Source organism: Homarus americanus, unplaced genomic scaffold, assembly GCF_018991925.1.
Source record: "Homarus americanus isolate GMGI-L3 unplaced genomic scaffold, GMGI_Hamer_2.0 scaffold18703, whole genome shotgun sequence".
Lineage (NCBI taxonomy): Eukaryota > Metazoa > Arthropoda > Malacostraca > Decapoda > Nephropidae > Homarus > Homarus americanus.
This window is the reverse complement of record NW_024749779.1, coordinates 1,547,490-1,574,734: the sequence shown is the minus strand read 5'-3', so window position 1 is coordinate 1,574,734 and position 27,245 is coordinate 1,547,490. Positions and strand designations below refer to the sequence as shown.

Below are 27,245 nucleotides of genomic sequence, written 5' to 3'. Positions count from 1 at the left end.
TGAAAGTTCACACTCCGAAATAAACGAAATAGTATGAACAGATATCAAACATTACTTGAGCGAATTGACGATAAAAATAATCGCAATCCCAAGGTTTAACTTTAATAACTGAGTTCAGCTTCAAGCCTAAACGCTGCTGCCTCTCGTAACTTAAATCACAATATATGCAGAAAACAAGCACAGGTGTCATGCAGATAATGGGAAAGGTCGCAGTAAAAGTGATAAGAGTTTTAAGTAAGTAAAATAACCTGTGTGCCTCAGGATAATGAACTTGTCTCTCTCTCTTTGTTAGTATTCAGTCAGTAATCAACGCGCGGACAGAGTTTTCATGTTATCATCCGGTTTATTTGCAGGAATTACGTGAGAAAAAAAATTCATCTGTTTCTAAGAAAACACTGGTGGATATGCTTATAGTAATCAGGGGAAAACAATACACTGTTCACAAGAGATACATTTTGATCTTCCCTACAGAGTGAAACTGACCCACGGATTAGCCACCCAATAAAACACTGGAATGGCGACAGAAAAAACAAACAAACATGTTTTTGGTGTGACTGTCCAATTATCTTACCTTATACGATCACAAGAGGTTGGCCCTCAGAGCATGGAGAAAATTAATATGACATACACATTATACAACACTAAACAAAGCTACTGTTGATAGTCTGTCAGTCATTCGTACTCTCCTGTCTGGAACATTGGTGCAACTCGACGTTTTTAAAGCTGATATCACTGCCGAAGTTGAAGACATCCATTCACCGCACACATTACTGCAGTCAAGCGCTTTAAATACCTGGGAGCGACAGGCGGAGTGTTCTGTGAGGCAAAACAAAGGCCTGAAGAAAGCTCAATAATGTTCAAATACATCATTAATACTCGAGTTATCAAATAAGTACATATGTAGACTGAGCCCAACTAGATTATTGGAAAAGTTACATTATGTAAGAGGAATTAAGTTCACCAAAAAGAAAAAAAGAAAAAGCGTTGACACTGAAATACCTGAAAAATAAAATGCAAAAATACCAGATTCCAAATTTAAGATGCAGCTGCCAGGAAGTATGACAAACACGTCGAACCAAGCATTAGTAGTTTTCAAGAGTAGCATAAATAATTTATCTTAAAGTGTGTTGTGCTTGAGGACCAGCAGTGCATACACACCACTACACGAGGCCAAGTACTAGAGTCTGGCGGGTCAACATTGCAGTAGCAAAGTCTACGTCTCTCACTGATTCTTAGGAACCTAACCTCGATTTCGTCTCGAGGGAAAATTATATAAGAAAATGTGTGTGTGTGTGTGTGTGTGTGTGTGTGGTGTAATGGTCAGCGTGCTCGCCTCGCAAGCGAGCGGACCCGGGTTTGATCCCCAAGCAGGGCGAAACTATGGGCAAGTTTCTTTACGCCATTTATCTGTTTACCCAGCAGTAATTGGGAACCTGGATGTTAATCGATTTGCGGATCGTGTTCCGGGGTAATGATTAGTCAGCGCAGTTGGCAAGTTGTCCGGTCTTCTCGGACTTTCCTTGACGCAGGGTCATGCAGCTCGTTAACTCAGGGTGTGGTTGTTGTGTTGGCAAAAGCTTCTACACCTTTAACAAATTCACGCCAAGGTGGCCCTAGGGCCGGCCATCCTCGTTCCACGAGGGGCAACCATTATTTATGTATGTAAGAATGTATGTGTGTCTGTATGTATGTATGTATGTATGTGTGTGTGTGTGTGTGTGTGTGTGTGTGTGTGTGTGTGGGCAGGTGTATATATGTATGTTTGTATGTACGTATGTATGTATGTGTGTGTGTGTGTGTGTGTCATTCCCTTACACACAAGCTATTACTGTATAAGGGGAGTATGAATGCGGCAACAGCGGGTGTAAGAAGCAGCTGTGGGCCATCTCCGGGTAGTGCCACTAACGCTCTCGTTACACCAAAATTATCTAATATGCTCAATAAAAAGCTGGAGGACGACCAATATCCACTAACAAGATTGCATTATAATTCAGACGCGGGCGTGCAACGCGCGATTGGTTCCCACCGCACGACCTGCACCCATTCCTGCAATTGCATATAATTGTCTTGCCCCGAATTTCGCTACAACTCCTTGAAACGAAACGGGTGGAGAGCATCAACTTCCATGTGGATGTTTCATATTACAGTAAAATGTTTAGATTAATCTGATTCTAACTTAAAACAAATAAACAACAAACAAGGCTGTGGGTTAGTGAGATAAAAACGTTTAATACACATTTCATTATTTTAGTGTTCAGTGTTAACCTTTGTTTCGTTTTTTCATAAGGCACTTACACTATTGCACCCAATGCTGTAAAAAATACTTTCATACCGAGTTTTTAATATTGATGCTGTTGTATTTTATTTAATGTTTTAGATCTGCGGATGACGAGATATTGTCGGAATTATCCTCATTAAACTCTCAATAGGGATATTTTAATGGGAAGATTTAAAACTGTGAAAGGTTGACCTAGGACGGTAAAGCTTAAAGCAGACTTTTCGGAGAAGACATAAAGTATAGCCTCGGGTTAGAATTTGGAGGGCGTTGTTTGTAGTCCTATAAAGTATATGAGATTTATTTTTCATCCAAATGTTATGGAAAACCCTTGTTTGTCTACTAAATGGGGTTTTATAAGTTAGTGGGTTAACATACTGTACACAACATTTCTACTAGACACTATCCTCATATTAAAGGTTGGCTCCTCTCCTGTGGGCGCTAGAGCGTGTAAGAGTTATACAGCAAAAGGCTTATGCACTATATACCATTTAAGATATTTTGCGACATGCACATGCACACTTCTACTATATAAGATAATTGATATATTGCTACCGCTTTGGTTAATCTTACTCCTATACTCTCTGTATATGTGATTACTCCTGTAACCCGGAGCACTGTTTGCCAAATGAATTGCCCCAAGTTAGGAGAAATTTCGTAATTACGTAATAAGTAAAGTATGAAGGCACAAACTTTGCTGACTCACCACACAATTAACTATATCAAGTTACCGAGCAATAAACTGTACGGTTATACACTTTCACGAAATTGTTTATATTCCATATTGTTTCGTTTACGTCCTCCGGAAAAAAAAATATATATATATATATATATATATATATATATATATATATATATATAATGTGAGTACAGTAATATGTTCTTTGATCAAGGTAACTGCAGCTTATCAACATTACACACAAGCATGTAAGAAGATACTGTAAAACTGTAAAATAAGTGATATGAGTAAGTCCGTGTACAGAAAATGTATTAGAGACCTCACTGTACCTTGACTTACACAACATGACAGCGATCAGATGCCAGTGAGACACAACAGCGGCATCCCGAGTGAACACACGCACGGTAAGGTGCAGCCTGTCCGACACCAGCTTTAACAGTGTACACCTTAGTGTTGCCCCCCAGTGTTGTCTCCACCTTCCCCAGCAGTGTTGTCTCCCACCTTCCCCAGCAGTGTTGTCTCCCACATCCCCAGTGTTGTCTCCCACACCCCAGTGTTGTCAGCCACCAGTGTTGTCAGCCACACACCACCTGCACCAGGCTTCCTGCTGATGAACTAGGTACTATATTATCAGTTCGAACAGTTCTCCTAATTGTTAGATAGATAGACCTGTATATCAACATTGTAAGACTAAATTTGCCACAAGAATTGGAAAAATATTAACGTATATGACTTAGCAGTGCAGAAGTGGCGCTCTCATGGATGCCTCTGGACACAAACCTGCGAAATTGAGAGTGATTGGCTGTGTCATTTTTATGTAAAGAATATATACCTGTACTGATAACGCCTACACACACACATACAGATTCAGGGAGCACAGCAATAGTCCGTTGTTGTCAGGGAACACAAATATACCAGGATTAATACGTCGATATTTTTAGAAATGAGCTTGAATTAATTTTCTCATATCTATATCAAACTTCAGTTTGTTGGACGCTGTATACGAATGATGTGATAAACGAATAGACACAAAGATCAACTCATCCATCACGTCATATGGGATGTAGGAAGAAGAGATCTGAAGTTGAGGGAATACGGACAGGGCTATAGAGCAGGAAAGATTATGATGGAAATAGCTACGTACGTGTTAGCTTTACTGATTTCTATCGTGGACATCTACCATCCTGGCGGAGACCAACACAATCATGCATCTACGATTTTTTTCCCGCTACGTTGTATGTGCGTCTGTATGAGGGAGTGCTGTAAGTGGGGCCTGGGTGGAGATACAGGATCACAGTGGGTCTTCCCTATTTAATTCTGTCAGAGAGACGCAAACTCTGGTGACCGGATTACCAGAAACAGCCAGGGGGGAGCCTCAGTGTGGTCGCTGTCAAACGAGACCACAGAGAAAAGTCCCAATCTCTTACCTAATACACACACACACACACACACACACACACACACACACACACTGAATATTCGTTGGATACTAATTGGAATAAATGCTTCCTGTCCTCTCCGTGTGTAGGTATGAAAGGCCTGATACAACGTACCTGCACTCTAAATAATGACGGGATATCTAAGAAGCAATTCTCACTACCTTCACCTTTGTCAAGGCTGTAACAACCTCTATTCTTATTCCTCCCAGGTGAACCTGTGCTTCACACCTGAACTCTGAACTTAATTGAAAATGAGACCATTTGACTTGGCAATACCAACATTGAGGTCTTTCTTAAACACTAACTTCACATCTAAATATTTATAACTTCTCCGACCGGTTATCGAAGGCTGTCTTCAGTAGAGTTTATTAAATTGTAAGAGTGAACAGCGTAATATCATATACTAGTGGAAATTAAAGCGTTAACTCCAATCTAAAGTGGTCTTTCAATTGTAATATAATTCAAACACCGTCATACGTCTAATTAAGAAAAAACATTTGAAGAGTAAAGCGAAATACTCAGGTGAGATAATCATAACGAGACCAGAATTGTTAAGACCCTTCAACTATTAAGAGTGACGCCGGGTATCCTCCTCAGCACAGTAACGAGTTAATTTCAGTTATAATGTGAACTCTTTGTTTTTAGTTAATAATGTTATTATCATTATTATTAACTGTAGTGTCACGTTATCATTATTCCCTTTCTTATAATTATTACCAGTTGTATCTTTTATATGTTATTTGTAGTTTTATGTTCTGCACCCCCATTGTGGACGAGCTCGGCAACGTAATACATTACAGGAGAGATATTTATGCTGAATATTATACATTTTTTACAGTACGATACTCGAAACCCAGAGGACTATTCCACACGTAAACATTAGTAACAATAATAATACGTATTGACTGTAGTACCTGATAGCATTGTTAATAATGATAATATAAACTAATAGCAGTGATAATTATAATAATGAAAATCATATTCGTAATGAAATGTCATCAACAACAACAACAACAACAACAATAATAATAATAATAATAATAACAATAATAATAATAACAATAATAATAATAATCAGATATAATGTATTCTCACACTAGCGTCGGAGCTTATCATGTCCAGGGATGGGAGGAAAATAGTTCACCCCCTCCCCCCCCACACCTCAGGTTAAGACAGGTGAGACGCACTACACCTACACCACACCCAGGCGGAAGTTAAGTTGCTGAAGCCAACTAAACGCAAGGGGTGTGAGGGTGTGTAATGGACGTTGGATATCCACATCCTGGGGTTAGAAGTGGACTGTCTGATGGTGTCAACATCCTGAGATTTAGAGTAGATTGAATGAAGGATATCCACATCCTGAAGTGGATTGGCCTTTGATATTCGCGTCCTGATAGTAGAAGTGGATTGGACGAAGAACATCCGTACCCTGAGATCCAAAGTGTATTGCATTATTGTTATTCGCATCCCTTGAACAGAGTTAAATTGATGAGGGATATTTACATTTTGAGACTAAAAATAGTTAGAATACTGGATATCCGCTGCCTGATGTCAGAATTGGACGGTAAATATCCTGCAGTAGATTAGACTTTGATTCCAAGATCAGACTTGGATGTGACATTGGATATCTACATCTATAAGCCAAAAGTGGACGTAATATCCGCATCATGGAAATTGTACTGGAGAGCTTGCATTTCCACTACATGTACCCGGGTAAATACAACCAGCCCGAACCCGGTACTCAAACGTATGAAGAAAATGACTCGCAAATCAGAATGCAGCTAACTGGTGGATTAAAAAAAATAGTGAAAAATACATTAAAATCCTACTGAGACTCTACCATAACTAAATTTATTAGCTTTGTATCACAGAAAATTATGGTAGACAATGATTGGGAAATATTCAGTTTATTTTGTCCACTAACTGGTGATAAAAGTAGGAGTAATTCTGATTTTCGTTTCATTCATCCAGTTCGGTGCATTCTTTAATCTTCAGTTAAGAGGACAATTTATCATACAGATCTCTGAGAATGGGGAGCAAAACCTGGATACATAAAGTTGCATTTCACCGAACTCGAAATATAAGAAAATGTGTAATAATCTCACTTACAATACGCCAAAAAAATTGCATAAATTTTTTTAACGAAACTGCACTGAAACTCTACCATATATAGCAGCATAATCGTAGGAAAATATGACTGAGAATCCCAACCCTAATTAATAAAAAGTTGGGAGATGGTTAAGTGAGAGTGTTGAGGCGTCACAACTTATGATGCGTCCTGTACAATGAAATAGAAAGAAGGGCTTGTTAAAAGTGGTTGCTTATAAGTGTTGATTAAACATCCAATATGAACAAACTAAAAAAATAGTGTCGCAATTATGTGTATTCACATAAATTTAAACATGAAAATACTACCTAACATAAAATATTATTATTACACTAGTTTTTTTGCTTGAATTTTATTTTTCAGAGTTCAATTTCGTATTTTTCTTACTACTAAGATAGTGTAAAGTTCTCACAACGCCAACATTCTTAGTAAATCCACGTCTGTAAACAAGAAAAATAAGTACACCATTCGTTGAGGTTTCCCTAATAAGCCAAATATACTGTATATTTAAAGGTTGTTGGATGAAAGAGACCAAAACTTGTGGACGGTACTTAATAACTCAGGCAGGTGAGACACCTTCACTTCAACACATCACCAGGTGTCCTGTCTACTGATAAATCCATAAGATTTATTTACAGATTAATCAACAAAATAAAGATAACACAATTGTAATACATTTTTATTAATTAATGCAAGAAACTATTTTTATTTACGTTCATATTTACAGTAAACAACCAGGTGTTCCTACCATGTATGATAACTTGTGATTGTTATCTTTACCTTCATAAATTAAATGATCCCTACAACCCTTGGATGATAACTGTGAGGCAGAGAACATTAATATCCAGACACTTACCGGCACCGGAGAGTCACGTAAAACTCCACAGTGAGTGGGGGAAGTCGTCCTTAAAATGCACTCCAACACAGCACATCACTTCCAAGTTGCTGGTTTCTTTCTAAAAGTTAATGAACAACGTTGATTCAGTGCTAAGTCAGCTCAAACAAATTACTTCGAACATAAAATCATTCGCAAGTAAATAGAAAACACCTGCACATATCATATAACCATATCCGCGGACGTTAGTACCGTCAGCACAAATCGCGGGGTATCAGAGCGGTAAGAACGTAGGTCCACACTCGCCAAGGTCTCGCACAACACTGCCTCTCCGTGGGGTGACCGCCGTGGCTGCGGGAGTGTGTGTGTGTGTGGCCGGGCACCGAGGTGGGCCACTGTCGTGCGTCTGGTAGGGGAGTGCCTCGTGCCTCTCTCTTAAGTAGGTATGCACCGGCTGTTATGTTTGCCTATTGATACATGTTATATGACGATTTGGCACTACTTATCTGCGTGAGCAAGCATGTGAAAATTATTTCATGCATATTTTTTTGTACCGTCACTAATAAAAAGTTTAATGCCATTTGAATTATGTGTAGGTATTTAGTGCTACTGTAATAATGTTTAGTTACAAAAAAAAATCAGGTACTTTTTTGTTAGGTGATGATATTAAACAATGTTGACACAATACTTCTTCCTCGTGTGACCTATATCAGCCTTTTGGTCTTTTATTTCAATTACAGATACGTTTTTCTTGACAGTATTATTCGTCTTGTTATTTCACCTTGTTATTTCCACATGTCCCAATTATTCTTCTAGCCTTCATTTCTTCTTTAATACCCTGTCTTTGTAATTTTCTTCACGTGTGATTAAAGCACCACCGATTCACGTCGATTAAACACAGACTTCTTAGTGCAACATTCAAGACATCTGAAGGCGGTGTCACTCCTCAGCTCCACAAGAACCGATAAAATATTTCCTTAACAGATTAGTGAGAATGGAGATTCCTTTCTATTATGTGCAAAGTTCTCACAAGTGTTCTGTACAATGTTATTAAGAACGTAATGCACAGTGCTGGGCTTAGATGTTCTCAAGTAGGCAAGTTTCTCATTGTAATTAATCTCCAATATTATCAAACGAAGCAGTTGATATGTAAGATTCGAATACCAGCTGCACTTCTCCCAGTGAACCGATGAATCATGAGGTGAATGAGCCGCCCAGAAGGCTTGACTCAGCTCTCTTTCTCTCTTTTAAGCCCCTGAATCTTTTGTGAGCTTTTAAGGTGCTTGACCAGAGTATACATGTTGTATGATCTAATAAGAACATAAGAACATAAGAATGGAGGAAACTGCAGCGGGCCTATTGGCCCATACTGGGCAGTCCCGTTTACACCCAACCCCTATTGCTCATATGAGCATCCAACCTATGTTTGAAGCAATTCAGCGTATTCGAGTTAATGATGATATTTGGTAACTTGTTCCATTCATCCACTACTCTGTTTCCAAACCAGTGTTTACCTATTTCACTGCCTAAATCTAAATTTGTCTAATTTAAAACCATTGTTACGAGTTCGCTCCTGGTTGGATAATTTGAGTACCTTTGTAATGTCCCCTTTGTTTAGCCCTGCCTTCCACTTATACACCTCTATCAGGTCGCCCCTCGCTCTACGTCTCTCGAGGGAGTGCAAATTAAGATGCTTTAACCTGTCTCTATACTCAAGGTTCCTAATGCCCGACTAAAATACCTTAATTGTGTTAAATATAATACCTGTGTGGAAATTACCCGTAAAAAGAGATACTGTGGTGAATCAGAAGACTAATGAGATATAATTACCATCATTAAAACACAATACTTACAGACCTAATGACCCACAGTAACCAATTAAGATACGATAGACAGAATATAACGTATATTTTGAATGATATAATTTCTGTTGATTATATTTGGTGATGTATATAATAATTTATTTGTCAGTGGCCCAAGGTTAAAAATGCTTTGAAAACCTTTGATCTAGATGTATGATAGTTATCTATTGGAGTCTCCCTTATTTTTGACCTGACCTAACTAGTCACGTCACCCCCCTTCTCTTAAGCTCCTCTCCGTGTGTGTTGGTCTGGGGATTAGTGGATGACATCATTATGACCTGACCTCATGTTTTTAAGGTCACCCTGTATATTTAAGCCTCTCTCTGTCCATGTAATCCAGTTGCCTCTGAAGATGTCTTTAATAAAGACGAAAGCTAAGGTGCTCCGTTGTTTCCCCTTTCCCGTGTGATTTTATCAAGATTTATCTTATCCACGTTTTCATTGTAGATCTACATGAAATATATATATATATATATATATATATATATATATATATATATATATATATATATATATATACACACACATACATATATATATATATATATATATATATATATATATATATATATATATATATATATACACACATACATATATATACATATTATATATATATATATATATATATATATATATATATATATATTATATATATATATATATATATATATATATATATACATACACATATATATATATATATATATATATATATATATATATATATATATATACATACATATACATATATATAGAGAGAGAGAGAGATAATAATAATTAATTTATAGTAAATATAATTTATAATAAAAATACACAATTAAAAATAAAATATAATAATAATGATGATACAGGTAACAACAACAATAACAACAACAATGATAATAATAATAAAGTACTATAAATAAATAAAAAAAATAAAAAATCGCTTGTGAGAAACAATATATGTATGTTTCCCATCCAAAAATATTTGGCCGAATTTTGCAAAATAAAAACGGTTTGGCCGATTTGACCATGAGATGGCTGGAGTGTTGGTCATAAAGCTTATGGTACATCTGACAGCCCTGTTCTCAACCCGTTTAGTCTTTTCTTCGTAGTTTGCCCGCTTGTCCACCTCCTTCGTCGATTTCTTGTCTTCACTCCTATGCAGACTCTTCGCTCTCATCTGACTCGGATCCTTCGCTCTCATCTGATTCAGATCCATCGCTCTCATCTGACGGGGACCATCCATCTACATCATCACTGCTGTCCAAGAATTCGTATTCTAACATTTCCCCCCAAAAATCTTCATCACTCTCAGGTGAGACATCATCTTCACTTTCATCCGTGTCATCTAACTCCTTAACCTTTTCATGCTCAGGCGAATCCATCAGCCCTGTTCCATCTAGACAAGGGCGCTTCTCCGCCTCTTCGCCTTCATCTGAGAGGTCTTCAGACCACTTCCTCTTGAGGGAGCCAGACAGAGTATCAGTCATTTTGAACCTTTTTACCAAAATGTGTCTGGGGTCAGTAGGAATACAACTTCAAATTTGACTAGTTTTTATGAAAAGGTGTGACATTATATAGTACTATGGTTGGAACTTTGTCAATAGAAAACTTCTATAGTGGAGACAATGGTGGGGATGTGAAGTGATGATAGTGGGGATGTGGGAGATGATGTGTAGATAGTGGGGATGTGGGAGATGATGTGTAGATAGTGGGGATGTGGGAGATGATGTGTAGATAGTGGGGATGTGGGAGATGATGTGTAGATAGTGGGGATGTAGGATGTGAAGTAATGATAGTGGGAATGTGGGAGATGATGTGTAGATAGTGGGGATGTTGGATGTGAAGTAATGATAGTGGGGATGTGGGAGATGATGTGTAGATAGTGTGGATGTGGGAGATGATGTGTAGATAGTGGGGATGTGGGAGATGATGTGTAGATAGTGGGGATGTAGGATGAAGTGATGATAGTGGGGAGGGGAGATGATGTAGATAGTGGGGATGTAGATGAAGTAATGGATAGTGGGGATGGGAGATGATGTGTAGATAGTGGGGGGATGGGGAGATGATGTAGATAGTGGGGATGGGGAGATGATGTGGTAGATAGTGGGGATGAGATGATGTGTAGATAGGGGATGTGGGAGATGATGTAGATAGGGATGTAGGATGAAGTAATGATAGTGGGAATGGGAGATGATGTGTAGATAGGGGTGGGGATGGGGATGAGGGTAGATAGGGATGTGGGAGATGGTGTAGATAATGGGATGGGAGATGATGTAGATAGTGGGGATGTGGGAGATGATGTAGATAGGGATGTGGGAGGCGATGTAGATAGTGGGGATGAGATGATGTAGATAGTGGGGATGGGAGATGAGATGATAGTGGGATAAAGATGATGTAGATAGGGGATGTGGGAGGAGGATGGTAGATAGTGGGGATGTGGGAGATGATGATAGTGGGGATGTGGGAGATGATGTGTGGATAGTGGGGATGTGGGAGATGATGTGTAGATAGTGGGGATGTGGGATGTGAAGTGATGATAGTGGGGATGTAGGATGTGAAGTGATGATAGTGGGGAAGTGGTAGATGATGTGTAGATAGTGGGGATGTGGGATGTGAAGTGATGATAGTGGGGATGTGGGAGATGATGTGTAGTGGGGATGTGGGAGATGATGTGTAGATAGTGGGGATGTGGGAGATGATGTGTAGATAGTGGGGATGTGGGAGATGATGTGTAGATAGTGGGGGGTGAGATGATGTGTAGATAGTGGGATGTGGGAGATGATGTGTAGATAGTGGGGATGTGGGAGATGATGTGTAGATAGTGGGGATGTGGGATGTGAAGTGATGATAGTGGGGATGTGGGATATGATGGTAGATAGTGGAGATGTGGGATGTGAAGTGTGGATAGTGGGGATGTGGGATGTGAAGTGATGATAGTGGGGATGTGGGAGATGATGTGTAGATAGTGGGGATGTGAAGTGTGGATAGTGGGGATGTGGGAGATGATGTGTAAATAGTGGGGATGTGGGATGTGAAGTGTGGATAGTGGGGATGTGGGATGTGAAGTGATGATAGTGGGGATGTGGGAGATGATGTGTAGATAGTGGGGATGTGGGATGTGAAGTGTGGATAGTGGGGATGTGGGAGATGAAGTGTGGATAGCGGGGATGTAGATAGTGTATTTATAGTGAAGATTTCAACAGTGTGTGGATAGTGAGGATGTTGTTAATGTGAGGATAGTGAAGATGTTGAGAGTATGTGGATAGTAGAAATAATAGTGTGTGGAATAGTAATGATATTGATAGTGTGTGGATAGTGAAGATAATAGTGTTAGGATAGTGAAGATAATAGTGTAAGAATAATGAAGATGTTGCTATAGTTTGGATAGTGATGGTGTTGATCATGAAGGTATAGTGGATGGAGGCAGATTTAGCAGAATAAGAGTCCACAATCCACCACCAATACCAAAATACATCAAAAAATTATTAAATTCAATACAAAAACATTGATTTTTGAGCACAACACACTTTAACATACACACTTGAAAAAAACCCGACTAAAAACGACTAAAATACCTTAATTGTGTTAAATAAAATACCTGTGTGGAAATTACCCGTAAAAAGAGACACTGTGGTGAATCAGAAGACTAATGAGATATAATTACCATCATTAAAACACAATACTTACAGACCTAATGACCCACAGTAACCAATTAAGATACGATAGACAGAATATAACGTATATTTTGAATGATATAATTTTTGTTGGTTATATTTGATGATGTATATAATATTCGTAATATTTAAAACCGCCGGAAGGGAGAACGAGTGGGTGGTGGTGCCTCGCTCCAACACCTCTTAGAAAATGTATTGTGTTTTCTTCGCTTTATTTTGAATCAGCGAAAAAGTTACGGGGTATCACAGATTGTTTAGTATTGCTAGCGACAAAAGTTTTATCCTGTCATTTTGGTTTGGATGATAACTTCACAAAAAAAAATCTTTATCCGTTGGTGCAAACTTTCAGATTCAAAAGAAAAATGACTTCAATAATATCGTTTGATTGGACATTCACCGGTAAAATACGGCGTTCTCACTCGGATGCGAAAACTCTCTTGAAAAGATATGATCCTTCTTCATGCGTGTGGAGGATATTGTTTTTCCTGAGAGAAATTTGATGGTGTTTGAAGTGAGATTAATGGTATATTTTATGTCACATGTTTAAGCTAAAACAACACTGTCCGTACTCTCAAGTATTCCAGTGTCCCATGTCGATGGACTGTACAGCTCGGAAATTCAACACTGCTGAAAGAGTTTTCTTCCTCATTTATGGATTATAATTAGGCATGGCCAAACTCTGCTTCAGTATGGTGATATTTTACTTATACAGATCACACTTTTTTCCCCCGGAGTTTATCTTAGAAGGTAAAATGTATTCCCAAGAGGACGTAATCCAGCCTTGTCAGACACGTGCTTTTACGAGCGTAATCTTGTCTTAGTATCATTCGTCAATCAATCTGGAATTTCTATGTACAATCAAAGACAAAAGTCGTGTCGCGGTTTTGTCCGAAGATTAAATATAACTCGTGAAACATTATGAGAGCCCTACCACAAGGCAGAGCGCACCAAATTTTTTAGCCTTTCGGTACCACCATTACTACCAAAAAGAAACAGAGTAAATGTCGATAGTAACACTGGTCACACCAAGTGGTATTATGTACAATCGTTTGAAGGTAAAAATATGAGTATTAATGGATAGGTCTGTGTAAGTCATAAGTATTCATAAATTTTATGGCGTGTAAATATATGTTTGAGTTTATCTAATATTCGTAAAATCGGTAAATTAACTAAGAAACTAACCATGAAATAAATCGTATGAATAATAAATCCAAAAATAATATAATGATAATCCAATAGTATATAATTGTGTTTATCAATCAGTTAATTAATGTTAACCATCCTCAGGTGGGGGAGAGTGTGACCATGGCTCTCCACTCCGAGTTTTTTTTTTTTTTGACGGTTCTCTTTACCAATCTTCCTTCATTTTGTGTCCTTCCGGAGACCACAGCTTTTAATCTCATTTATCCGTCCCAATCTTTGCCCTCCTCTGGCCCCCCTACCCTTAATTTGACTCATTAATATCTTTACCTTCTACCCCTTCTTCCCTAATTATATGACCGATATATCTCAGTTTGCAGCAGTCGGTCTAATCAAGTGTTGGTACCTCACCCTTCCCTCTTCTATCAGTGTAATCCATATCACATGACTTAAGCCTCCTTGTAGTGTCTGCCGAGAATGCCAGTGCCAATTGAGAATAATTTAACAAAACATTACATTTCAATATTGTTTTTCTTCAACTAAGATTAGCGTCACTTTTTTAACGGAGCTTCTGGTTATTATATTCTGCCTTTTCCTGACGAATTATTATTGTTATCTGGCATCACTTCTATTTACGTTCCGTGTTGTCTTTTCTATTTGCTATTACCTCCGCTCTCACTTACATTAATCTTAGTCCATAGTTGTTGACTTTGCCATTTCACTCTTAACCATTTTTTGACTTTGCCATTTTACTCTTAACCATTTTTTTTGCAATACCTCTTCTCTTTCTTTAATGTGAATGTCATTTATATATAGATGGTCTAGTGTTACTTTACAATAATTAACTTTTATTCCTTCGTCACAACTAAAAAGTTTTCTGATTTAAAATTCTGATTGTATATTAAATAATGTTGGAGCTAGCACGAAGCCTGGTCTAACTATAATCCAACTAGTAACTTAATTCATTATTTAACACCGCAACTTCTTTAGAATTTTGATATTGTTAATCTTTAGTACCGTTAGTCTCGTGCTTGTTTTCTCCTCCGTAACTTTGCATTAAAAAGATACATTATAATTTCATAATCTTATAATTTAACAGTTTATTTTGTGATCTTTAAATATCTATTATTATTCTGTTTTATAAAACCTCTTACTCGCCATTACTTGTTGTTACGTGAACCTGCAATATTGTTAAGTCTGTGGATTTAGCATTAAACTTGACCTAAAGAGCTCTGCCTAATACTGTTCATTATCCCTTTAATTCCCCAACTCCTGGTTCACAAGGATAACAACACCTCGCTCATGCTTATTAACATTTTAATAGAAGACGTGACCCTCTTCTTCATTAAATTTTTTTTAATTTTTTTCATTTAATTTCATTTAAACACAATTTTTTCAACTGTAATTTTTTCGTCTTCAGCCAACATATGTATTCTTAACGTCTTCTTCTGGGGGTCTTCACTGTACTACATGAAAATTGATAAAACATAAATTACAAATCCGTGAGACTGACAGCAGGTAACGTTGATGGTAGTTACTCGTGGAAATGCTCTTCCAGTTCTTATGGTAGGTTTAGGTTGATATTTGTACAGTACAATACAGTACAGTTCTTTTGCCGCATCCATCTGAAACTGTAATGTCTGTAATATCTTTTTTTAGAGCCAATTAGTATTTATTTATCGAAAAAAGTTAATACTGTACAAGTTTTCTGGTTTTCAAGTGTCTATTTCTCGGAAGAAGCGGACGATCTCTTAGTGTCTTATTTCATGGTGGTGACTTTCCTACACGCTTCAGGTGTCTCCTGTAATGGAGATTTATATCACACGTGGTTCAAATAATTCGGTATTTTTGAGAACCATCACGTAGCATCTGTCCCTCAGTGTCATTTCACTCACTTATGACGAACACCGAACCACCAATGCAGTTATTAATGTCTTGGTTTTCCTACATTTCAGCCAGGTTAATTTTTTGGCTAATTGCTGAGGATGTTGATTATACCCGTAAGGTGTAGAGTGCTGGTGAAAAGTATGAGGACGATCCGTTGAGGCAGCACTGATATAAACAGAAACATTCAGTGATGGACAGACAAACGTACAGTACACTGGAGTGTAGACACCCGCTAGAATATCAACGTAGCTACAAACGAACAATAAGTAAACACCCCGAATTACATGTATAAATGAGACATTATATAACAAGCGAAATAACCTGAGTGTTATAATATGTCTTGTGTTAATTGGTATATTCTAATACCAAACACAATCTAACATTAACTAACACACCTATGCAGAGAGTTCTATCTCATAGTTTTTAATGTTGTTGGACGAATGTAATTACTAATCTTGTTACGTGCTTAAAGTCCTTAGTTGTTGAAGCACAGTGATAACATTATAACAATGAAAGACCTTTTCAACCTATTGTAAACCATCACTAACTTAAGTATATATTAACACGATATATCTGTAGATTAGCGTTAAATTTTTTATCATGTAATGTGAGCTTAAGGGAGAGGGTGGGTGGGTAAGAGTGAGGGAGGGGGGAGGCTCACTGTGGGTGGGAGTGATGGGAGGAGGGAGGCTCACTGTGGGTGGGAGTGAGGGAGGGGAGGCTCACTGTGGGTGGGAGTGAGGGAGGAGAGGCTCACTGTGGGTGGGGAGTGAGGGAGGGAGGCTCACTGTGGATGGGGTGAGAAGGGAGGCTCACTGTGGATGGGAGGATGGAGGAGGGAGGCTCACTGTGGGTGGGAGTGAGGGAGGGGAGAGGGCTCACTGTGGGTGGGAGTGAGGGAGGAGGAGGGAGGCTCCTGTGGGTGGGAGGAGGGAGGAGGGCTCACTGTGGATGGGAGTGAGGGGAGGGGGAGGCTCACTGTGGGTGGGAGTGATGGAGAAGGGAGGCGCACTGTGGGTGGGAGTGAGGAGGGAGGAGGCTCACTGTGGGTAGGAGTGGGAGGAGGGAGGCTCACTGTGGGTGGGGAGTCATGGAGGAGGGAGGCTCACTGTGGGTGGGAGTGGGGGGAGGGCTCACTGTGGGGAGTGATGGAGGAGGCTCACTGTGGGTGGATGGAGGAGGAGGCTCACTGTGGGTGGGAGGATGGAGGAGGCTCACTGTGGGTGGGGGGGGAGGGGAGGCTCACTGTGGGTGGGAGTGATGGAGGAGGCTCACTGTGGGTGGGTGGAGGCTCACTGGGGAGGCTCACTGGGTGGGAGTGGGGAGGGGAGGCTCACTGTGGGTGATGGAGGAGGGAGGCTCACTGTGGGTGGGAGGAGGAGGAGAGGCTCACTGTGGGGTGAGAGTGCTCACTGTGGGAGGAGGGAGGCTCACTGTGGGTGGAGTGATGGGAAGGAGGCCTGTGGGTGGAGTGATGGAGGAGGAGGCTCACTGTGGGTGGGAGGATGGAGGAGGGAGGCTCACTGTGGGTGGGAGTGATGGAAGAGGAGGCTCACTGTGGGTGGGAGTGTGGAAGACGGAGGCTCACTGGGGTGGAGGGAGGAGGAGGCTCACTGTGGGTGGGAGTGATGGAGGAGGGGCTCACTGGGGGGAGTGAGGGAGGAGGAAGGCTCACTGTGGGTGGGATTGATGGAAGAGGAGGCTCACTGTGGGCAGGGAGTGAGGGAGGAGGGAGGCTTACTGTGGGCGGCAGTGAGGGGGGAGGAGGGCTCACTGTGGGCGGGAGTGAGGGGAGGAGGGAGGCTCACTGTGGGGGAGGAGGGAGGAGGGGCTCACTGTGGGTGGGGAGTGAGGAGAGGAGGCTCTGTGTGGGTGGGAGTGAGGGGGAGGAGGGGCCACTGTGGGGGGGAGTGAGGAGGAGGGAGGCTCACTGTGGGCGGGGTGAGGGAGGAGGGAGGACTGTGAGGAAGGAGGAGGCTCACTGTGGGCGGGAGTCAGGGGTGTGGAGGCTCACTGTGGGTGAGGGAGGAGGAGGCTCACTGTAAGGGGTGAGGAGGAGGAGGCTCACTGTGGGCGGAGTGAGGAAGGAGGAGGGTCACTGTGGGTGGGAGTGAGGGAGGAGGGAGGCTCACTGTGGGCGGGAGTGAGGGAGGAGAGAGGCTGGTTGTGGTGCTGGGTGGTCGGAAGCCCTGGTGGTGATGGACCGCCCGTTGGTCTTGTAATGGAAGAAAGAAATTGATTCTAGATTGAAATCTATTGTTCACTGCACACGCTATTTGGTTGAAGGAGAAATAAAGAAAGCATATCACTATATATATATATATATATATATATATATATATATATATATATATATATATATATATATATATATATATATATATATATAGTTTGTATTGTCTGCATATGTGGGTATTTTTTTATGTATATACACATTCATATATATGCCTACTTAGTACTTTCCTCCCACACACATGCATGATGTACGAGTACAACCTTTCCAAAAGAGCTTTACGTGCACCCACACATCCTGGAAGCGCCGTGTGCCTCGGTGGTCATGTATGCAGTATTGACCATCCCTGTCATACACAAGTGACGCGAAGTATTGACCTTCCCTGTCATACACGAGTGACGCGAAGTATTGACCATCCCTGTCATACACAAGTGATGCGAAGTATTGACCATCCCTGTCATATACAAGTGACGCGAAGTATTGACCATCCCTGTCATATACAAGTGACGCGAAGTATTGACCATCCCTGTCATACACAAGTGACGCGAAGTATTGACCATCCCTGTCATACACAAGTGACGCGAAGTATTGACCATCCCTGTCATACACAAGTGACGCGAAGTATTGACCATCCCTGTCATACACAAGTGACAGGCAGCACGGAGATCACACATACAGTCTCCTCGCTATGAATGAACTAAAATAAGCAAATGAAAATAAACTCCACAGGTCAATGAACAGATAATAAATAAATTGATATATAGATATATACTGTAAGAATCAAACTAAAATATCTCCACCTGAGAATACTTGGATAACCTGACCAGATGAAATGAAATTCCTTTCCTTAGAGGATAGAGAAACCTGTCACATAATGGTGTCAGGGGCAGAGTTATGATATATTGTCATTCACACTTTGCTTCATTCACTTATTAATTCAACCAGTCACTCACTCACTTCTTATTTTCTGTCTCACTGTGTCCCACTCTTTTTTTTCCTCAACAGAACATTTTCATAACACCAGAAAATCTTCATCAATTCTCATTTTGTTGCATAAGTTAAAGCTTACAAAGCAATGATAACACAAACCTATTGAAAATTTCGTCATCAGATATTACATTGAACTTGTAATTATTACTTAATTATTTATTCATGGAACAACTGTTTTCTCGTTAAATGAGTTTATGCTGGGGTTAATTACCCAGCCTTTGAGTAGTTACATGCCCGCTGAACAATCGTGTTGCTGTTAAAACGATATTATGCTTAATGAACCGTAAAATTTTCATTCAACAACATGTTTTTTGGTTTTTTTACTAACTGAAATGAAAGTATTGTGGGTGCCAGGTTAAGTGATTGGCATCTTCTAGCTTCAACACTTATTAGGAAGCATATACGATTCAAGCCACTGTCAACATTAGAAACTGGCCACACGTATCGTAGCAGGAGAATCTTCACTCCTTACTGTGTGTATATATGTTATATATATATATATATATATATATATATATATATATATATATATATATATATATATATATATATATATATATATATATATATATATATATATATATATATATATATATATATATATATATATATAATATATATATATATATATATATATATATATATATATATATATATATATATATATATATATATAATTTGTTATCCACTCTTATCTACCAATTTATTTTCATTTATATATTTTTATTTATTTTCTTATTTTGTCTTTTTTCATATGTTATCGATCTAGGTAGGAGCTTATATAAAGAAGAGCAAACTAAAGGTGAATTGTTTTGGCTGTCCTTGAACAGGAAAATGGAATATGGAATATAAGAAAGGGCAGCGGTACCTTTTACGTCTGTTGAAAAGTGAAAGTGAGTCCTATAGGCATGACTACTTAAGTCAGTTAGGGACAGTGTGGATACAGCACACTGTACAGTATATTACGCCTTCTATACACAAAGAGGCAGCATGGCCAGTACTGCACTTGACCGCTTTCACTTCCCCAAGTTGTACATTCAAGTACTCATTTACAGCTGGGTGAACATGCAGAACCACCTATCCCTTGAACAGGAGGCGAGCACTGTATCCCCTCGACTGCCGCACTCTACTCAAGGTTATAGCTGATATATTATTGCATTACATTTGTCTCCATAATGGTACTTTTCCTGTACTGGGAACACAATTGCCTGACTGTAGATATATTTCTGGTCTTGTCTAACCTCCTTCATCGCGGTACAGACGAGCCTGGACTGTGCGGGACCTGTTATGCTTGTTTCACTTTCCACTTCTCCCCATAACTATTTTGGGACATAGCAAGCTGCTTGCGGAACACCAGGCATAAGGAAGTTTTTCTTTTAGCAAACCTCCTGAGCTTTTTTTTACGATTTATTAAGATTTTTAGTAAGCTAATAATAGAATGATGCTAAGATTTCAGTTGTGCTAAATTCATAAAATTATCAAAACGTCGTGAAAAATTATACATCCGCGGTAAATGAAGCTTGGTCAAGTTAACTTACGTTGCTTGCTTTTAATCCATGCGGACCCCTAGGACACCCTCTGTGGGCTCTTGGGGGTCCATGGACTTCCGGTTGAGAAACCCTAGATATATATTCCTCCTCTTACCTGGATATTTGTGAAACAGTTGATTTTTACGAGAAGCCGGTGTGCAATATGGTCATCCTGCTGACACAGCTCAAGCGAGATATTATCAAACATCGTTTTCTCAGTGGGAATTCAAAAGCTGGGCTGGAGAAATGTCAAGTTAATCCCTCGAATGGCCTAGGCAAAGATGCTTTATATACTGAAATATATATATATATATATATATATATATATATATATATATATATATATATATATATATATATATATATATATAGAGTGAAAGATATATATATATATATTATATATATATATATATATATATATATTGATGCTATGGAATTTTAGATGCGAAGCTTTGCAGGTGATCGGTTACCATTCTTCCCCGATTTGTCTCTAGTTCTTTAGCGTCTCATACTACCATTTTAACAATCACTTTTTCCTTTAGCCAATATCATCACGGTTATCATTAGAAATTGGACATTAAAATGTTTTTCAGTAAACTTCATCTCTTGGCAAGTGGCTGTCTAACCTTCTCTCTCTTAAAATTCCAAGCATTGTTTTCCGTGCGACTAGTAAACACTTGTTGCCACCAAGGAGTCGATTGTTGAAGTTCTCTCAAATTATTTTTGGTATTTTGAAATTTAAAACTGAAAACAATTACAAGGTGATAATAATATGACTAAACTGTGTTAATGATGATCATGATAATAATGAGGAGTGTTTACAACATAATTGATAATTATTGATGGTGAAAAAATAATTATAAAAAGTGAATACATACCTGAGATAATACCTTCACAAAAAACCTACAAGTACTATTGGTTCCACTATTTTTAGTTTAAGTACTTCAAAAAAAGAAATATTTCTACTCCAATATTAGAGCCTTTCACATGATAACAAACCTTTGAAGATTATTCTTGAACCACTGTAAAACTCCCTTCAATTTCAACCCGAATTAATTCATCTCTCCTTTACCTGACCTTTTATGATTTCAATAATATTTGTAAATATCTAATTCTTTCGTGTATAAAGATACAAGAATTCTCCTTCAGGTTGAGTCAGTAACAAGTGTGTGTGTGTGTGTGTGTGTGTGTGTGTGTGTGTGTGTGTGTGTGTGTGTGTGTGTGTGTGTGTTACCTTCACGTTAAACATTGTTAGTCCTGGTTCGGGAGACATAAGATCATGGGAATGGTGTCAAATGCAGACTTTTGCATCTCCATGAGGCTGGGTGGCGAAAGTTCAGCAGTTGCGAGAAACTTCGTGGGTACTGACTGATCAGACACGCACCTCCATCGATAATCACAATGTACGTAATATTAATTTTTACAGTAATAGCCGATTTTCCATTTACGTAAAATACATAAATAATTAATCATTTTACAGAATATCTCAGTTGGGCAAAAAAGTGTATCGTACAAAAACTGATCACTTCAATATTGCATCCAATACGGAGAGAGTTTTGTTAAGTGTTCTACAGCAGTCACAGGCGTAATATGTATGCATATATTTACCTTAAAAAAATAATTCTAAATCTCCAACCAAAGATCAAAGTAACTTTCTCGTTGTAAGAATCAATATAAGCTCAAGGCTCTGTTCTTTGTAAGTCAAACCAGATATGAAAGTTTAATTGAATTCCTTAAACAAGAAAATCAGCGTGTCCATCAGCTTTACCAACTTCTCGATAGCTAAGATAATGCCAAAATATACTTTTACTTCAGTGTGTGTGTGTGTGTAAACGCGGTCTGCGGTTTTGCCAAAGTTCTGGGTCGCTCTGAGCCACGGTTTGCGGTCTGTTAAGTCCAAGAATACTGAGGACTATGCAATGTATATTTTACCACACTAACAGCAGTGCTTGAACAGCTTAAAACCTGGGTATGGATACGTAGAGTTCTAGCGACTGTTGCGTGTAAGAGGCATTTAAGGTTGTTCCAAGAAAATGTAACATCAACTTGCCTGGGTATGAAATAAACAAAATTGAACCCGTTAAATTTTATTATGTCGGATGTTGAAAAATTGAATGTCAGTCATAAATAAGACATCGTCAGCTTTATATACATTAGTAAAATTGTTTTCAACGAGAAGTCATCAAGAGCAGTTGAACATCATGAGAACAAAGCATGCAGCTCACGTACCAGGCACAGGTCGTTGGAAGATCATGACGAGAGCTATTGTTGCGAACACTGTTGTTGTCACCGTCACATCTGCTCCTCAGGCGAACATTCAGGAACTGTCCATTACCTTTGAGTGGGAAAACATTCTAGACACTTTCCAGAATCCACAAAGATGCCGCAAGCAATTGTTTAATATATATATACATACACTTCATTTTTAGTCCATATAACACGCGGACTTTGAACATATAATCAACGACCTCACCAGCCAGGACTCGAACCCTCGACCTTTCTTTCATGCTTTAATAGTGTGGTATTATATTTTTTCCTGTGGCAAAAATACTACGTGTATTAGATAAATGGAGAGTGGAACTACAAGATCTTTTACATTTCTGAAACCTTTCACGAATTTCGATGTGATGTTAGATGAATATGCTGATGCAATAGAACGATTCACTTGATTCTGTATAGCCGCACAGCTTCACTCAGTAAAGTAAACAACGCTCGTCATGCAAAGTTTGCTCAAGGCATAAAACACTTGAAGCGCTCCCCTGGAAGATTTTAAAAAAGTGTCGCGCACTAAGCTAGTCACACTGGACTGCAGATTGCTGTAACTTTGAGAATTTTGGTAAGTCTGGGTCATAAGGTTACGAGGAAGTTGACACAAGTTAAGCATCGTTTCTTAGGGTATAATTTGAGGAATGCAGACCTGGAAACACAGTAGATGGGGAATGGTTATAATTTGAGAAATTGTTAGCTCTATATCCAAATAAGTAGAGGTAGCCTGAATAGGCTGTTGACTGTGTTATTTGTTCATGAAACATCCAGTTCGTGTCACTTATGATAACTTTAGCTTTTGAAGCTAACACAGATGACAAGGGTGTAAGTCCTGGAGGAGGAAGAGGTAGAGGCTAAAATAATAGTGGCTTTGCCCGCCCACCCTGAGGCAGCCACTGGAGGTCGGGCATTGTTAAGAATACAGTCATATCCACCCAACTTATGTTTGAAGCTATCCAGCGTATTAGAGTTAATGATGATGTTTGGTAACTTGTTCCACTCATCCGCTACTCTATTTCCAAACCAATGTTTACCTATCGCGCCTAAATCTAAATTTGTCTAATTTAAAACCATTGCTACGAGTTCGCTCCAGGTTGGATAGTTTGATTACCTTTGTTAAATCACCTTTGCTTAGCCCTGACTTCCATTTATACACCTCAGTCATATCACCTCACTCTACGTCTCTCGAGGGAGTGCAAATTAAGTTGCTTTAACCTGTTTCTGTACTCAAGGTTCCTAATGCCCGGGATTAGTCTTGTCATTCTCCACTGAATTCTTTCTAGGGATTCTATATCCATTCTGTAGTACGGTGACCAGAACTGCACTGCTTAATCCAAGTGAGGTCTCACAAGCACAAGATATAGTTTTAGGATAACCTCTCTAGTCTTGTAATTAAGACTCCTTTGTATGAACCAAAGTACTTTGTTAGCCTTGTTTGGAGCAAATACACATTGTTGACTTGGTTTAAGATTCCTACTTATCATTACTCCTAAATCTATCTCACAGTCGAATTTCTCAATAACATCTTTGTTCATCTGGTATCCGGTTTCTCTGTTTACATCTCCTAAAGGCCTAGACTAAGAACTTTACATTTGTCCACATTAGATTTCATCTGCCATTTTTCAGACCATTCTAAAAATTTGTTTAGATCTTCCTGTAGGTTTGCGGAGTCCTCGTTAGATTTAATTACGCCCTATTTTAGAGTCATCAGCAAATTTACTTATGTTGCTGTCTACACCCATATCTATGTCATTTGTTTTCTGAGATTTCCAGTATTCTTCTTAGATAGGGGATGGTTTTAATCTAAATTTTAAAGATCTAGATGTGATTGAACAAGAGGAGGTTGATGTTTGGTTAGCGCTACCTGCCAAAGAAGTTCAGATCATGTCACGGACTAACATAGAGATTAATGCAGGGCTACAACAGCAGGTGGAGGCAGGACAACATCGGGTGTGTGTCGTGTCAGCTACCGTCACCAGTAATTTATCTGTTGACTCTAGCGTCTGTTGTGTATAGCGAAAATTTTTCTGACAGAAAAGTTTGCTTTCGGGTGAAGACTGGATGGTAGAACAATAATCGCGTGTTCATGAACATGTTACACACTCACCTATATATTTATATAGGGAACGCAAATTCGACATGTTATGACTACCCCGGCGATAAAATTCACACCTAACTTTCAGTTACCAGAGATAAACATTACGGGATATATATACTTTCGTTTTAGATATTTTATGATCAATGACAATGCTATGGTTAAATATAAAGGTATTGAAGATGAAAAACTAATAAATAAACAGTTAGGCAACACAGACACAGGAACACATCGCAGGGGTTCATCGTTACTTGTGGAATCTCCTCATTTCTCTGTGGGTTTCCTGAGGAAAATTCCACTCACGTGTATGTCACACGTAAGGGTTGGAGGAGGCATGAGACATGATTGGGTTAGACTGGATCACACCTCGTGCATATTGTAGGCTCAGCAGAAGAGAGGTTTTAGTAGACTTGGCATCTGGGGGAGGTTCAGTTCCACTCACACTCTTCTACATTTTTGAAGCCTCTCGATAGCGGGGGATTTCAGCAACCAATTCAACATGATCCTAATGTTAATTGGGTTAGTCCAGTAATTAATGAAGTTCACTTTGTTTATATATATATATATATTGTGCAATATATTACTAAAATAAGGGAAAAAGATTATGAGATAAACCTGAAATATTTATACGTGAAATATAATCACAATCCGGATATATACCTAAATATTAGCATATCTAACATATTAGTGATCACATGAAGAGTAGCGTCCTCAGCTTACAGTACTTCAACTGATGATTAAACAGCATAACGCTACCTGGGGTTAGGTGAGTTTAAGTTAAATTAGGTCAGGTTAGGTTAGGTTAGGTGAAATAAGTTGAGGGCTAATCTTTGTGGGATCTCACGAGTACAAAGTTAATTGTTTACCCCCATAGTAGCTCGTGGTGGCAGAGGATAAAATTATCTTAAACCAATGCTACTTTTCCAACGTTACTTACCGGTTAACTCTCACTGTCCAGACTCCACTACAATATGTGTTTGAAGCAGGTCCCATCTACCTCATCAAGAAGAACGTATAATATACCAAGGTCCAATAAGGAAAGTGATATTGCGAAACTAATAAACTTGTAACCTAACATTATAAAGATTGCAAAACTCCCAAACAATAAATAACTTAAAGAACTAAGCCAAATGTTATGAAGAAATAAACACAGCACGAATAATCTGGTGTGTGTAGAGGGGGGGGTGCAAGAGGTCCCCAAGAAATCGTTTCTCGCTGTCCACCTCAGAAAGTGACACCTCCTCGACGGTGATGTGTTTGTCTGGTCAGCACGAGTGGGGAGGCAAGGTCAGCGGGTGAGGGGAGGAGGTGAATAGAGGAGGCGGGGAGGAGGTCCGAAAGGGGAATGGGGAAAGTTTGAAAGGAAGAGGAATATAGAGTGAGTGGTGGAGAGTAGAGGGTTTAATCAACGGTAGAAAGATGGGGGGGTAGGGGAAGGCTCAGTCAAAAGGGAGGGGAGAAGAGAGGAGGTTGGTCAAAGGGGTAAAGGAAGAGAGGAGGTGGCACGTCAAAGGGGCAGATGAAGATAAAGTTGGTGAAGGGGAAGAGGAGGGGGGTTGGTGAAGGGAAGAAGAGGATGATAGATCGGGAGTGGGGAAGGCTAGAAAAGGGGCAGGAGTGGAATGGGCTGGTTAGAGTGAAAAAGAGGGGGAGGTCTGGTCAAGGGGGGAGAGAGGGGAATGCTGAGTAGGGAGGAGAGAGGAATGGGGAAGGCTGGTCACTGCGAGAGAAACGGGATGGGTTGGTCATTGAGAGAATTGGGGAGGACTAAGGTATGGGAAGATTTAGTTAAGGGAGTTTGGGTGGGGGATGGGCAATCAAGGAGGAGAGGAGAGACTTGGCTAAAGGGAGAGGAGACGGAAGGGCTGGTCAAGGAGGGAGGAGAGAGGGAGGGCTTGTCGAGGGATATAGGGGTGGGGGGGAGGGGTCGAGGGTCGAGCCCGAGGGGACTTGTGTACTCTCCTGGACACTCTCAGCCAAATGGCATTTACGGATTTTTGTGTCGTGGTGTTTGAGATCTCATCTGGGGGCGGTAGAGGACGTCCGGAGGAGGGACTTTGGCCTTTTTTACCCATGGAGTATTTGTGTGTGGGGTGGGGGGCAGGGTGGAGACTGTATGGTTGTGTAGAGTGTGGAGGGGCTGGCTGTTTAGAATGAGAAACTGCTACAAAATTTCTGTGATAAGAGACACGAACACGTAAAGCTGTTCATGGTCGTGCACTAATTAGTTAGTTTGTATTAAGGTAG

At 39.6% G+C, this 27,245-nt stretch overlaps 2 protein-coding genes across 5 annotated transcripts in view; both read right to left on the bottom strand.

The window, feature by feature from the left end:
- Nucleotides 1-7,715, bottom strand: part of LOC121853751 (mucin-5AC-like) — an 89,282-nt gene extending 81,567 nt beyond the window's left edge. For 2 of the 4 annotated variants that reach the window (XM_042348098.1, XM_042348097.1), the window contains exon 1: nt 7,357-7,715. The gene's annotated coding sequence lies outside the window, so the exon portion shown is untranslated. The remainder of the gene's footprint in view (nt 1-7,356) is intronic. The other 2 variants (XM_042348096.1, XM_042348099.1) reach the window with 1 other exon arrangement.
- Nucleotides 7,716-10,339: 2,624 nt separating this feature from the next.
- On the bottom strand, nt 10,340-10,672 carry LOC121853814 (probable DNA-directed RNA polymerase subunit delta). Its single transcript, XM_042348189.1, has one exon. It carries the CDS (start codon nt 10,670-10,672, stop codon nt 10,340-10,342), a length of 333 nt encoding a protein of 110 aa, XP_042204123.1.
- Nucleotides 10,673-27,245: the final 16,573 nt, after the last annotated feature.